The 14,668-nt window shown below is 46.4% G+C and overlaps 1 protein-coding gene across 1 annotated transcript; it reads right to left on the bottom strand.

The window, feature by feature from the left end:
* Positions 1-5,307: 5,307 nt before the first annotated feature.
* LOC117856405 (uncharacterized) lies at positions 5,308-10,283 on the bottom strand. The gene is made up of 15 exons (XM_034738780.2): positions 9,876-10,283; positions 9,526-9,647; positions 9,356-9,444; positions 9,213-9,254; positions 8,728-8,821; positions 8,467-8,509; positions 8,295-8,386; positions 7,929-7,987; positions 7,351-7,847; positions 7,195-7,270; positions 6,501-7,069; positions 6,272-6,407; positions 6,125-6,193; positions 5,734-5,931; positions 5,308-5,607 (listed from the first exon to the last, which is right to left on the bottom strand). Exons 1-15 carry the CDS (start codon positions 10,127-10,129, stop codon positions 5,494-5,496), a joined length of 2,454 nt encoding a protein of 817 aa, XP_034594671.1. The 5' UTR covers positions 10,130-10,283; the 3' UTR covers positions 5,308-5,493.
* Between the last annotated feature and the right edge of the window lie 4,385 nt (positions 10,284-14,668).

Raw genomic sequence — 14,668 nt, 5'->3', positions numbered from 1 at the left:
TGCTTTGTGCGAGACTCCAAAGCTATAGTATAGGCGATAGATTAGAAGGAGAAAAATATATATGAAGTATCATGACGACAAATCACCATGAAAGAGGGCCATGCCGGCACCAACGATAGTGAGGTGACCACCATATCCATTAGGACGTGTGAGGAGGAGAACACTTGGGAAATATGACCAGCTTCACTAAATGGTTGCACGATGATGAGGCCACCACGCTAGCCTCACGCATTTCCATCAACTACTCCAGACTGGCCTATCACCACTAGCCCTAAACCCAACATCACCACCGGTTTGGCCTCCCGTTGGATTTGGATCAGCAGTGATAGTATCCCCATAGCCACCAGACCATGAAACGGAGGTGAAGCGTATTAAAACAATAAAATAGGCACCTCTAGAGCCTTGCCATACTGCCGGAGCCCGCCACCCACTGCAGTAACTTGGAGGAGGGAGGGGAGAGAGAGAGAGAGTACTGCGGGGGAGATGAAGCCCCCATTGTTGCTGATGCATCCCGCGCCCACGCCCGCTGTCGTGGCCCGCGTCCGCTCCTACCATCGTAGCCTAGCACCTGCGTCCATCGTCGTTACCGCATCCCATGCCCGCGCCCACCACTATCATCGCCGCCACCAATGCTTGCTGTCCCTGCTTGCTTCTTGTGCGCCGCTGCTGCTCCTCACTACCAGTGAGGGGCAAGCGGAGGGGGGAGGGGCATAAATGGTGTAGAGGGGGAGGATGAGAGAGAGGTGGGGAGGGAGAGGTGCGCAGGTGAAGATAGTTGCAGTGTGTGCGTGTGTGTGTGTGTGGGGGGGGGGGTCTATATGACTCTCTCTTCTCCTATTAATACAATGATACACGGCTCTCTTGCATTTTTGAGAAAAAACATGCGGATTATACCACGATCCAGCAGTGAAAACCAATTCCAATATTCATCGCAGGTTCGTGGATGGAACTGACGGTGATCTACATTTTCACCACCGGTTTCAACCTCCACCATGCCTAGTATTGGGGGGAAATATTAACGACCTCCTTATGCTCCTTAAACAACGGTTATAAGGGCTCGGGCCCACCTGCAGCAACAGTGACCTCCGCCGACTCGGCATGGACAGAGAGTATTCCACTTCACCTCGCCTGACCCATGGTCCTAGGGTCGGACATGCCCGACCCCTCACCGCAAGGCTCCACCTCGCCCGACCTTGGGCGTAGGGGGTCGGACGTGCCCGACCCCTCGCCGCAAGGCTCCGCCTCGCCCGACCCTAAGAGCTAGGGGTCGGACGCATCCGGGCCCACAAGACAGGGCTTTGCCTCGCCCGAGGGCGGGCACGGACCAGCGGACGAGGGCACGGATCTCGTGGGCCCCCACCGATCTCACCATAAATGCGACATGTGGGGCACCTATCCAGAGTGCAGCTCTGACGCGCAGAAAGGCGCCTGCGCTCCTCGACGTGACCCGCCACAGTTGTTGGGCGGTACACTGTAGCCACGACCGCACGGGGCTACAGCTGCACCGTCCTAACTCTCCCTTGTAACGTTCGTCGTAGGGCACTCATTGCCCATGCCGCCTAACAAAGGGAGGAGCGTCGCCCGGTTTCCCGTTCGGCCCGGCGGTAGGAGCATGTTGGCCGCGTCTCCCGGTCAGCACACGAGGCTACAGAGGCTGACCGTCCTCCACGACCTGCACAACTGTGGCGGCCGATCATCATCATCATCATGCACAGCTACAGCGGTCGGACACCGCGCGTATCTCGCACGCTCGGCCACAACGGCCGACCGCTGGGTCGACTACAGGGCCCAGCGACAACCATCCCCCTCCAGCGGTCATGCTGACAGGAGACAAAGACCGGAAGGGAAGGCGGCGACCCCAGGGACTCGGTCCTTCTCCCTGTGCTTTACTTTACTTTACTTTACTTGCTTATCTCTTCTACTTCTCCTTACTCCTGGCTCGATTGTAACTCCCGTCTCCTCCTTACGCTATAAAAGGAGGACCGGGGGACCCGGGCATGGGACGGCTCTCAAGCAACCCAAAACGCCCAACTCACAACCTTTCTATACAAGCATCAGTGCACACCCATAGAGACTTGGGACCAGCTTTCCTCTCTCGCCCGTTTGTAACCCCTACTACAAACTCTGCACGAGTAACACGAGCTGCCTCCCATACTGGACGTAGGGCTATTCCTGCCCGAACCAGTCTAAACCCCGTGCTCTCTCGTGCAACCATCCGAGCCTTACGCGCATAGAAGACAAATTCACTTGCCGTAGTCTTGACCCGTGATTCTTGACAACGACACCTAGCTACTCACAAACCGACGGTGAAAACGTATCACCACCGGTTTGGAACAAACCATCGGTAATGACACGTTGTTCATGATAATCCTTTCTACAGTAGTGATCAATGACCATTATCATCACAGTCAGCTGCATTGACACGTGTCCACATTGAGAAAGGATCACCTTGACCAGCACAACAATCACCCTATGATGGGTTAAACTTTTTCATGTGCCACGAGAGAGCAAGAGTGGACGAACTATGTATGCAATAGTGTATTGTTATTTGCTGCACCTTTGCGGCCACTAGCGAGTAAGGCTAGGCTAACAGCTGTAACTAGACTAATGATAAAAAATATACAACCAACCTGTCTGTCCCCCGGCCAAAAACTCTCCGGTTCATCGTAGTTGTTACCTACGGTTGGGCGACAGGGCACTGACAGGAGACAGAGAGGTCATCAATTTGATGGAATATTAGTTGGATCCAGCAGTGTAGTGGACGATATGGTGGAGCAACTTGAGGGTCGCAACACCAACCATAAGGCGGCAATTCCAAAATAACCGTATTAAATAGTGAAGAAAATTAATATTTGATATGTGCATCATAGCATGCTGCATGTAACACCCGACAAGAGGGAACAACAGTCACAATTAAGGATGTGTCTTTGGTGACCACAACATAGGGAACAACGCTCCTTCAAAGCAGGAGAGAGAGAGAGAGAGAGAGAGAGAGAGAGAGAGAGAGATGATGATGATGATGATGATGATGAGCACAAAGACTAAGAATATAGCTTGGTAGCCACAACAACGTATTTATTGACCAAGGGTAGAGTTTATAATAAAAAAGGGTGCAACAATCATAAGACGAAATGGGATCATGCATGTATGGGGTTGTAGCAACTAGTGATCGGAGAGCAAAGAAAGGAAAGGAGATTTGGATATAATAACAACTAAATTTAAACTCAAAATTAAATTCTAATTATTACTTCTATAATATACATTGAACATTCTACTAAAATATAAGAATTTTTTTAATCGTAGCAAAAATTTAGACACAAAAAAGTACATCTCAAATAAAAAAATCTTCAAAAAATTATATTCATGTGAAAATGTATAAATCTTTATGTTGCTTCACTAAATATGAAAAAAATATGTTTATATCTAAGGTATTACATTTTATATTTAATTCCTATTAAAAAAGATAAGAACAATAAAATATATGATAATATATTGGTGGGTTACCATGACACGAGTAAATACAATTATTTATATCTATTTATTCTAAAATAAAGTATCCAGAGATTGGCATAAAAAAGCTAGCATTCCCGCGTTATTTGGGCGGACCATCTGGCTAGTTTCTTGTATTGTAATGGATCTTGTCGTGTTTGAAAAATGAGCACGCGTAAGATTGGTTTAACCTCTTTTCATCTGATTAAGAATTCAAGATGCGTCTTCTTTCTCTGTTTTTTTTTCTTTAACCACGAATGGTCAAGCGCATGGTCGCACACGAACACCGAAAGGTACATGATGTTAGCGAACAACTGTGTCATTGCTATTAGTAGGGCTCTTGTTGTTGAGATCGTTGATTCTGTTCCCTTGTTGGCGAACTATTAGTCGTCGTACGGTTGTTTTAACGGACCAACTGTTAGTTAGTAATTTTTTAGTGCTGAGCGGAGCATATTTACTTAGGTTGATGTATTACAAGCAACTGGGAGGCTCGACGTAACCGGAAGCCTCTGCCGGCTTGCCGCCGTCCAAGATGAGCCTGATGTCCTGCAGGCCGATCCCGCTGCTGCACGGGTTGCTCGCGCTGCAGCCGAATTCACGGCCACCTGCGACGCCGACGAGCCCCGGAAGATCAGTTCGACGGACTTAATCGCTCTCGAGGGACGGGTTGATCTTCGCAGCCGAGCTCTGCGTCCCTCGAGAGAAGAAAAACAAGTGCGCGCGCAGGCGAGTCGATTAAGTCAGGTCACGGAGCCCGCCGAACACTCGAACTGCATTGTTGAGAGCTTCCAATTTGTACTCCAATCTCTTTTTTCCCCTGGAAACCCTCTACAACAACTCTCTGTCTCTCTCGCAAGTCGCATTCGGCTCCACTGCACCAGGAACCTGAAGGTGTGCTGTGGAAGTGTGGATTCCGTTGCAGAATCTGACGGCCGGACGGACTCATCCGCCCCGTTCGCCTCGGCCTGTTCGACCCGCCGCTTGCCGTTCCAAGGACCCGGCGACAGCGTCCGTGACGTGCCGAACGGGGGGAACTTTCTGTTCAGCCATGCGGCCTTCATAAGCAACTGAGCAATTGTCAGGAGTGGGTTGCTGCCAAAACTGTCACGTCGTGATCGACAGCTACGAGGGCGTGACGGGGATGGTGGGCGCCGGCCGCCGGGGAGCAGCGGAGCAGGCGAGCAGCCGCAAGAGGACGGCATCCACGTGCAGGGTTCGTCCGAGGGAGATCACGGTCACCCCACACCATGATCCAGACCGACCGGCGTCGACGACCGTGATCCAGACCGGCGACGACTGCCAATATGCTCGCCACGGGCACGTCTTCTGCGGCCCAGGCTGCAGCACAGGATTGGCGACTCCACCTGACATGCCACTCAAGTGTCTGGGACTCTGGGTCGCGTCGCGTCGCAGCATACAGGGACCCGTCAACGGGGCGCGGGCACCTGCACATCCAGGGAGCAAAAATTCCACCATCATCAACCTGCACGCCGGCTGCTCCGGCGACGGCTGCCCACCATGGGTGGTCCAAAACGTGCTGTGTTTTTCAGTATAAAAAATAAACGTGCTGTGTTTCAGAGACAGAAAAAAAGCGACTATATTCCCCTGCAGTCTGACGAGCCATAAGACGTGACCGATGTGCCTACGCGCGAGCAATCCCTGCAGCAAGATCCACCCTGCACAACGTCAGGCTCACCTTTTACCAACATTCAGTACTGCGCCTCCATCGACCAAGGGACGAACAGCAGTAAAAACTTCAAAATCCAAACCGAGCTTTTAGAGAAAAAAAAGCTCCAAACCAAGCACGCCACCAACAACTATGTATAAGGTCTACTTATTATTGATTAAACCAAGCTTACGACGGACACCACAGGTCAACTGATGCACCAACTGCGAACAAACATCACGCTGTCTCTCGACACGGACCAAAGGCACAACACCAGGGTGACAACCCAGAACCAGCTTACATTCTATTACATACATATATAAATTCTAAATCCTTCGCTAAAAGAAGTATGACAGGTCCTGCTTCTTCCTCGACCCGCCTTTGCCATAGAGCTCGTTCCACTGCCTGATCTCGTTCATGACAGCGCCTTCACTGGAAAAGCTTGTGGCGACCTGGTTGTGTCACACGCGCAAATGGTTTAGCAATCTGTCCCCGTGGTGATGAGGTCTACTAAATGCTGGTAGCATTCATATGCGGGCAGGCTAAACATGTAAACAGACAAAGTCACAGCCACTTACTTCTTCCTTGGCCTTCTTCAAGTCCTCCATGGTTAACGGCCTCAGGGCAGCTGTCTCTTTGGTTTCGCCCTTGGCACCTTCTTCCCCTGATTCGACTTTCTTGGCTTTGCTGCTTTCTGGCTTTTCCTTCCCGCTTCCTTGGTTTGTCGGCTCCTCAGCCTGCACCTTCTTCCCTTCTTCATCCTTTGCCTTCTTATCCTGGGGCAACAAGCATCATCATCAGATCATGTAAAATGTGATGTGATTGTGGGATCAAACGCCTAGTATCATCTATATTTATATCTCTACTGTTCATTTTCTATGACAGGTTAAATTTCTACTTTATGTTCCCATAAGCAGATTTGTGTGTCCTACTTTATGTTCCCTTAAAATTTGATAATGGGTTTGTTACCTTCTTCATTTCCTTTTCTTTCTGAAGTAGCTCTCTGACAGGGCGATAAGCAGCCGTCACGCAAAGATTCTGCAAAATACAGCTTTAGGCAAACAGAGAATGACCACTGAACAGTTGTTAATATTGAATTCAAGCTAGCGTGCAAACCTTCAGATCACTGCCGCTGTATCCTTCAGTCATTTTCGCGAGTTCCTTGAAGTCAATATCCTCAACCTTCTCTTTCGACAGCAGCTTCTTCAAAATAAGCTCTCTACTCTCAAGAGTTGGCAGCCCAACCATCACCCTGTTTGATAAAACATGATAAATCAGCAAATAATCTAGAGGCAGCGTAATTTCATCCAAACAAAGTTTAAGAAGGAAAATGTTTCAAACGCACCTGTGCTCGAACCGCCTGATTATCGCCTCATCAAGGTCAAAGGGTCTGTTAGTTGCAGCAAGCACAAGAATCCTTTCATTGGGCTTGGACAAGAGTCCATCCCAATGCGTCATGAATTCATTCTTGATCCTCCTTGACACCTCGTGTTCGTTTGAACGTTCCCGTGACCCTAACATGCTGTCCACCTCGTCCACGAAAATAATGGCTGGTGCGATTTTTGTAGCTAGACTGAACAACGCTCGGATGCTCTTCTCGGCCTCGCCATACCATTTCGACACGATAGTGGACATTGAGATGTTAATGAAGCTAGCACCAGCTTCATTGGCTACAGCCTTGGCAAGCATAGTTTTACCGGTTCCAGGTGGTCCAAACAGCAGAATCCCCCTGCATGGTTTCAATAGACCACCATTGAAGAGGTCAGGCCGCTGAAGTGGGAGCATGACAAGCTCCTGAATTGACTCTTTGATATCAGCTAGTGCTCCGATATCATCAAATGTCACTCCTGTTTCACTGGCAGGTATTACTGATGATTCCCTGATTCGCTTTTCATATTCATTGTCTTTAGTGACCTGTAAGTAAATAGGAAAATATGTTTATGTTAAGTTCGCTGTCTTCTACCACTTCTGTGGATAGAACATTACATAACTCCTGGCGAATGAGTAGAGGAAAACAAAATTCTTGTCATCTGGGATACCTTCGAGTCAACTTTTGTTTCCACTGTACCTTTCCCAAGGTTGCTCTCTTGGAAAATTTTTAATCCATGAGATAAGCTGCTCAATAAGGATGTTGTGAGCATATAAAAGTTGGTAAAAAGAACTAACAAATGGATCATCGTGATAAATTAACTAACCTTGTTGAAGACAGAATGAGCCTCCCGTTTTTGTATTCAGGGTCCTTGTTATTCATCAAATGGTAAGAGACTGCTGGGGCAATAATATTCTCTATGTATTTTCCAATTGTGAAATAATCATCCCGAGGGATAGAACTCAAATCACCACATTCCAGGTTGTATGCTGACAGAACTCCTGCAGTGTGGGTTACAAAGGATTCTTCCTGAGCTTTTGCAACATCATTTTCCATTTGGGTTTTCCATTTCTCAAGATGAGACTCTTCTTTGGGAGGCTTAGTCTCCAGAATGTATGGGAATAGTTCAGTCACCTCCTCATCAACATCACCACTATCTTCATCAGCAGTAAGGAAGTGCGAACCAATTACCAAAACTCTTCCAGATAATTTGTTCAACATTTTCTTGAACAAATCATATGCTCTCGGTGAACTACCAAGGAGAACATTAACTTCCCTTATATAAAGAATAAGGGGACTGCATTCTGAAACGGAAACTATGACCTGCAAAAATCATTTTGAATATTAGTTCATATTACAAATACCGCACACCAAATTCAATTATGAAGCTGAAGCCTGAATTACCTTGTAAAGGGATTGCATGAGTATTTCCTCATCCACACTCCAGACTGGAACAACTATTTCTGCATCAGAAGAGGAACTGTAAGTATGCATGCACATTGTTGCTTCCTACCTGAAGTATAGCTCGTGCAAAATAAGAAACATGGTTTATAGACCAGCACCAAGACAAGTAGACAATCCCTAAGCTTCAAAGGTTCAGCTAGATGAATTGATATAAACAGGCCATTTGAATTTACCAAGTCTAAGATGTTGGTTTGTCACAAACTGATGGAAGCTGACAACCATGCTTTATACATTCGATTAATGGTTAATGCATACATATAGTTGTGGCATAAATGAGTTACGAAACGTAAAACACAGTTAACTCACCATTATCTTCGTCGGATTCTGTGTCATGCTTCTTTGCACAAGGCAATAAGGATATGTATAGCCCAACTGGCTGCGTGATCTTATAGTGAATACTGTTGATAAAGAACAGAAAATGATTAGAGTCACGAATGAATATCAAAGTTCAAGTTTCATTGCACTGCAGATATGTTACCTCGTCTTTACATCTAGAATATCCCTTCGATGATCCAATGATTCTGCAATTGCATTTCACAACACAATCAAAACACCACAAAAAGATGAAGAAAATGACATTGCGTCACATGCTTGGTGAAAGGACTCAAGTAACAAGCAATAAAGTTGATAGGAAAAAACTGTGCCAACGGCAAAGGGAGCATACATCACACTATAAATATTGGTCTATTAAAAGCATACACTCAATCTGTATCAAGCAGAGTGATTAATAGGTTGATACCTGTTGGTTCTGCCTTCTTGCGAAATATGTTTAAAGAGTCAACAAAACCATACACTCTGTCCCATGTCGTCTCGGTCATGGAACTATTAGGAATCTGCATCAGGAATGAACAGAATCAGCTAGATAAATCATCAGAAATTTCGCATATTGCCAGCATTACAAAACAGCATATGATGCTAATGTCGTGTTTCAATTGTTAGATGTGGATAGACTATTTTTGTCCTTTTTCAAGGACCCCATGGTTTCATGTGAGCACAAATCCAACTCAAATCCAGTTAAGTTTCCTGATGGGGGAAATGTCCAACAATCTTACTGCCGAAGGGTGGTGATACTGTCACCCGACAATCAATTGCAGGGGGAAAAACAAGAATGCAGGTCCTCCCAATCAAGCATACTGTATTCGAAATCATCAATGAAGTGTACCATACAAAAGAAGATATTAACTGTCTTGAATCAACAATAATGTGGTGAAACAAGGTACCAACCTCAACCTGTGCATCGCTCGGGGCGCCGTACTTGTGCTTCATCTGTAATGGCATTCAACGACAATAGATGGTTTAGAATAACATCATGTGAATCAGATAATGGGACAACATGATAACAATAGCCCAAATAGTATCATGCTTACCAGCCGCGAGAACTCGAAGAGGTCCAGTGGCAGCAGGCGCGCATTGAACTGGTGGGCGACGGCCTTGGCAAGCGACAGCAGGCATGTCTCTGCAGTAAAAGAACACCAGGCTTTCAAAACATGGTATTTCTTTCCGACCCAAAAGAGCAGGCATTGAAGCGGAGGCGAACCTGATTGGCCGCCGAGCAGTATGGTGCGGCTCGAGTCGTCGAGGACTTGGATGTGCTTCGGCAGGACAGCCTGAGTCAGGTAGGGGAAGGCCGCGCTCGTGAGCGCCAGCCGCGTTTCCTCGCTGCAAAAACAGGGGAGCGCGTGCCTGGTCAGTCATAGTTCACCAAACATTATCCTGATTTCTATTGACCCGTATTGACGCGATCCCTAAAGTAGTCGCCTTGATTCTACCCGTCACATTCCAGCAGAACCATAAACTAATCAGATCCCGGAAACTACCCGAAACAGGGGAGTCAAAAGGCTTCCGTTTCCAAGTCGGACTGAAGAAGCTGTAGAACCCCACGCGTACCTGAGGTAGTACGGGAAATCGGCGAAGGTGACGCCGGTCTCGCGCCCGTCAACGACCAGCCGCAGGAGCTCCGCCTCCACCACCGCGGCCGTCGCGCCGCCGCCCGAGGCCCCGCCCCCGCCGGGGTTCGACGGCCCGAGCCCCGCCGACACCAGGCCGAGGCCGAGGCCGACGCCCACGCCCACGCCCACGCCCACCGCCGACGCGAACAGGCCGCCGCCGCCGCCGCCGCCGCCGCCGCTACCGTTGTCCATCGCCGCCAGCCGCCGGGACACCGCCGCCTCACGCGCCGCGCGTTCTCGGCTCGCACAGGGGCATGCAACTTGGCAGTGGGACAGGGACGGATTCGCAGGAGACCGAACACTGCAATGTTTTGGTGGTGGGGGTCTTGGCGTAGCGGGCGGTGGAAGGCGGGTATTTATAGACGGAACGAGAGGCTGTGCTGCGGACGGGACGGGCTCGGCCTCCGTCAAGTCTACGAGTCCACGGCAAGTCAGTGTTTACGGTCGTGGCCGCTTGGGAGTTGGGATCGGCGCCTCGTGTCCGACGCGGATCCAGGAAGGAGGGTGAACTTTCGGAGTGGTGGCGGCGATGCTGACGAGCTGAACCGAGTGGTCTCCGTTGATTGACTGTCATAATAAGTCCGAACTACACATTGTTTGGGGTATATATCGCGTCAATCAAAAGGGTAAAAAAGATGCATGGGTAATTCGAGGAGGGTGATCGACGGTGAAGTGAAGTTATTGTAGAGCAGTAATCAAACAAGATAATTGCCGTGACCCAAAGTTAACGGAGAACAGTTATCAAACGCGCCGAAAGTCATATAGAAAAAAAAAGTTAACAGAGAGCGGTTATCAATTAAATTAAAAGTGGACGAAAAGTTAACGGAGAGCGGCTATCAAATACGATGGACGGAAGGGTGGGCACATCACTTTAGCCTACATGGGTAAAGACAACGAGTGCGGTGTAGTAAAGAGTTCGAATACATGGATAGTTGTTGATGACACAACCTTTTTTTTCTTTGGTATAATTTTCCGAGGATAAATTTTGAAATACTAAGAAGGTTTTGATATCTTGCATTCATGAAATATTGGAAAGGTTTTAAAACGCCAGTATACTATTCTAACCAATTCAACATCCCAAGTACAGTATCAATCACCAAATGGGATTTATAAATCACACTGTTTTAATATATTGGGCTGTCACATAGCACAAATAATATGGCCGCACGACATTCCAAATGGCATGATGGACAAAGGCTGGTAGATAGCGGTTATCAAACAAGCTGGATTCCTTTCTAAAAAACAAGCTGGATGTCATGATATAAAGTTACTCGAAGCAGTTATCACCATAATGCGCCATCAAGAAAGTTAACGAAGAGCAGTTTTAAAACATGATGAGTAGTAGCACAGACATGTCACTTAGACCTACAACAACAAGTACAAATGGTAGTGCCACAATGAAGGTGAGAAAACGTGGGATGGGCGCTCATGAACGGGTTTTCATGTGGGACCATTATTGTACCCACCACACCAGACATCACATGTCACCTCCTTTCTTTGGAACATTTCTGAAGGGTTAGAATTTGAAATAATGAGAAGATGTTGTTTTGTTTCCACTTTGGAAACTATAGAAAAACTAGGGAACAATGTGGTATTCCATAGCCAAATTTGCCATTAACTTAAGTTATATATGACCATCTATTACTATAGATACAGAGCAACCATATATCCCAAAACTTACACGGTGATACTTAACATAGCATGACATAGCTTAGCTCGGTTGGTGTGCCTCCCAGGTGTGGAGCGCACCCCCCGGGCTCTAACACAGTTGGGTGTATGCTGGGGTGCAGGTCCTTGGCAGCTGCATCCCAGGCCGCCATGGGGGCACCGGTGAGCTCCTCTGTTGGCTTCACCTAGTAAAAAATAACATGATGTCTATACAACATTTCAAATGGCACGATGAATAGAAAGTTACATGACAGAGATTACAAAACAACATGTTAATAGAGAGTTTTTATCAACATGATGCCTGCAACGATGGAAGTTAGTGGAGGGTAGTTATCCAACATGATGAATAGGAATGTGAACATGCCGATGCAACAACCCACATGAGCAAGTACAAATTGTAGTTCTATAGTGAATTGTACAATCACATGAGATCGGTGCTAATGAATGGGTTTATTGCACCACACCTAGCAACATATCTTATGCGCTAGGATTTGAATAATGAGGAAGATATTCTTTTGTTTCCTCTTTTGAAACTCCAGAAAGTCCAGGGAACAATGTAATAAACGCGACCTGGTCTCCGACGCGGTTCCAGGAAGCAGGGTGAAATTTCAGAGTGGTGATGGTGATGCTGTCGGGCTGAATCGAGTGGTGCCCGTCGATTGACTAAGTCCTAACTGCACATTGTTTGGTATATACCGCATCAATCAAAAAGGGTAAAAAAATGCATGGGTAATTAGAGGAGGGTGGTCGACGGTGAAATAAAGCTACTGTAGCAGTTATCAAGCAAGATAATTTCCGCGATGCAAAGTTAACAGAGAACGGTTATCAAATGCGCCAAAAGTCAAAAAGAAAGTTAACGAAGAGCAGTTATTAATTAAAAGTGGATGGAAAGTTAACGAAGAGCGGCTATCAAATACAACGGATTGCATGGTGGGCACGTCACTTTGGCCTACATGGGTAAAGACAACGGACGCAGTGTAGTGAAGAGTTCGAACATGCGGATGGTTGTTGATGAACAGGTCTTCATGCCTTGGGACCATCACTGTGCCCCAGCCGCACCCCACTATAGACTTTTTTTTTTCTTTGGTATAATTTTTCTAGGACAAAATTTGAAATAGTAAGAAGGTTTTAATATCTTGCATTTGGAAAATATTGGAAAAGTTTTTGAATGATAGTATACTATCCTAACCAATCCAACATCATAAGTTACAATATCAATCGCCAAATGGGATCTATATATCACACTATTTTAATATATTGAGCTATCACATAGCACGAATAATACGGCTTGGCATCACATAACATTCCAAATGGCACGATGGACAAAAGCTGGTAGATAACGGTTATCAAACATGCTGGATGTCATGATATAAGTTAACAGAATCAGTTATCACCATGATGCGTGTCGTCAAAAAAGTTAACAGAGAGCAGTTTTAAAACATGATGAGCAGTATCACAAACATGTCACTGAGACCTACAAGGGCAAGTACAGATAGTAGTGCCACGTTGAAGGTGAGAGAACGTGGGATGGGCAGTCATGAATGGGTTTACATGTGGGACCATTATTGTACCCACCACACCAGACATCACATGCCACCTCCTTTCTTTGGAAACATTTCTCAAGGGCTAGAATTTGAAATAATGAGAAGATGTTTTTTGTTTTCTCTTTGGAAACTATGGAAAGACTAGGGAACAATGTGGTATCCCACAACCAAATCTGCCATTAATTGAAGTTATATATGACCATTAATTACTATCAATATGGAGCAACCATACATCCCAAAACTTACATGGTGATCATTTAATATAGCATGTTGTCGCAAACCGAGCTTAGCTTGGTTGGTGTGCCTCCTAGGTGTGGAACACATCCGCCTAGGCTCGAACCTAGTTGCGTGCACGCTGGGGTGTGGCTCCTCGACAGCTGCATCCCATGCCACCATGATGGCACCGGTGGGCCTCTCTGATGACCTCACCTAGTGAAAAAATAGCATGATGTCTGCACAACATTTCAATTGGCATGATGGATAGGAAGTTACATGACAGAGATTATAAAACAACATGCTACCATAAGAAGTTAATAGAGAGTTTTTATTAACATGATGCCTACCACGATGGAAGTTAGTGGAGAGCAGTTATCCAACATGATGAATAGGAGTGTGAACATGTCACTGCAAGATCAAGTACAAATTGTGGTTTTATAGTGAATTGTACAATCACATGAGATCGGTGCTAATGAATGGGTTTATTACAGGACCACCAATCGATCCACCACACCTAGCAACCTATCTTATGGGCTAGGATTTGAATAGTGAGAAGATGTTGTGTTTCATCTTTTGAAACTCAAGCAAGTCTAGGAACAATGTAATGAACACGCTAGATCGAGAGTTCTTGTTAGAACCATCAATTTTCATCAGCACGTCTCAAGTGTACATTGCATTTCTGTAGAACATTTACTATATGAATCACTAAATGTATCCATAGCACGACTAGTTTATCCCGGCACCATACAACATTCCAAATGGCATAGTGTAAAGTAGGTTCATGGAGAATGGTTATCGAATAAGATTGATGCCACATGATAAAATGTTAACAAAGAGAACTTGTCAAACATGATGGATGTTCTGTGGAAAAATAACATAGAGCGGTTATCAAACATAAAGAAAAGGAGTGCTAGCACATCAGTGTGACCTACAAGAGCGTGCCTATGGCACCACCATGGTGAAGAATGCAAACACATGGATGGCTTTACATGTGGAATCTCTCAATCTCCTTGTATTCTTCATCTTCCCACACCTGTATCATGATCTTTAGGGATTTGATATCATCGGGGCGTCTCCTGCTAAAATCTTGGAACATTCGGCGGTTATAGAGACTATTCTGGAAGCAATCTATGGCATCATGCTTCATGATGTCCATGATTGTGGCCTTCTTGTCGAAGAAACGATGTAGGTAGCTGCGCAGGGTCTCGCCTTGTTGTTGTTTGACTTGAGATAAGTCGATCTTGTTGCCAGGACACTGCATTGCCCCTGTGAAGTTGTTGGTGAATGCCACCTTGAGATCCTT

The sequence above is a fragment of the Setaria viridis genome, chromosome 5, assembly GCF_005286985.2.
Source record: "Setaria viridis chromosome 5, Setaria_viridis_v4.0, whole genome shotgun sequence".
Taxonomy (NCBI): domain Eukaryota; kingdom Viridiplantae; phylum Streptophyta; class Magnoliopsida; order Poales; family Poaceae; genus Setaria; species Setaria viridis.
This window is presented reverse-complemented; position numbering and strand designations above follow the sequence as displayed.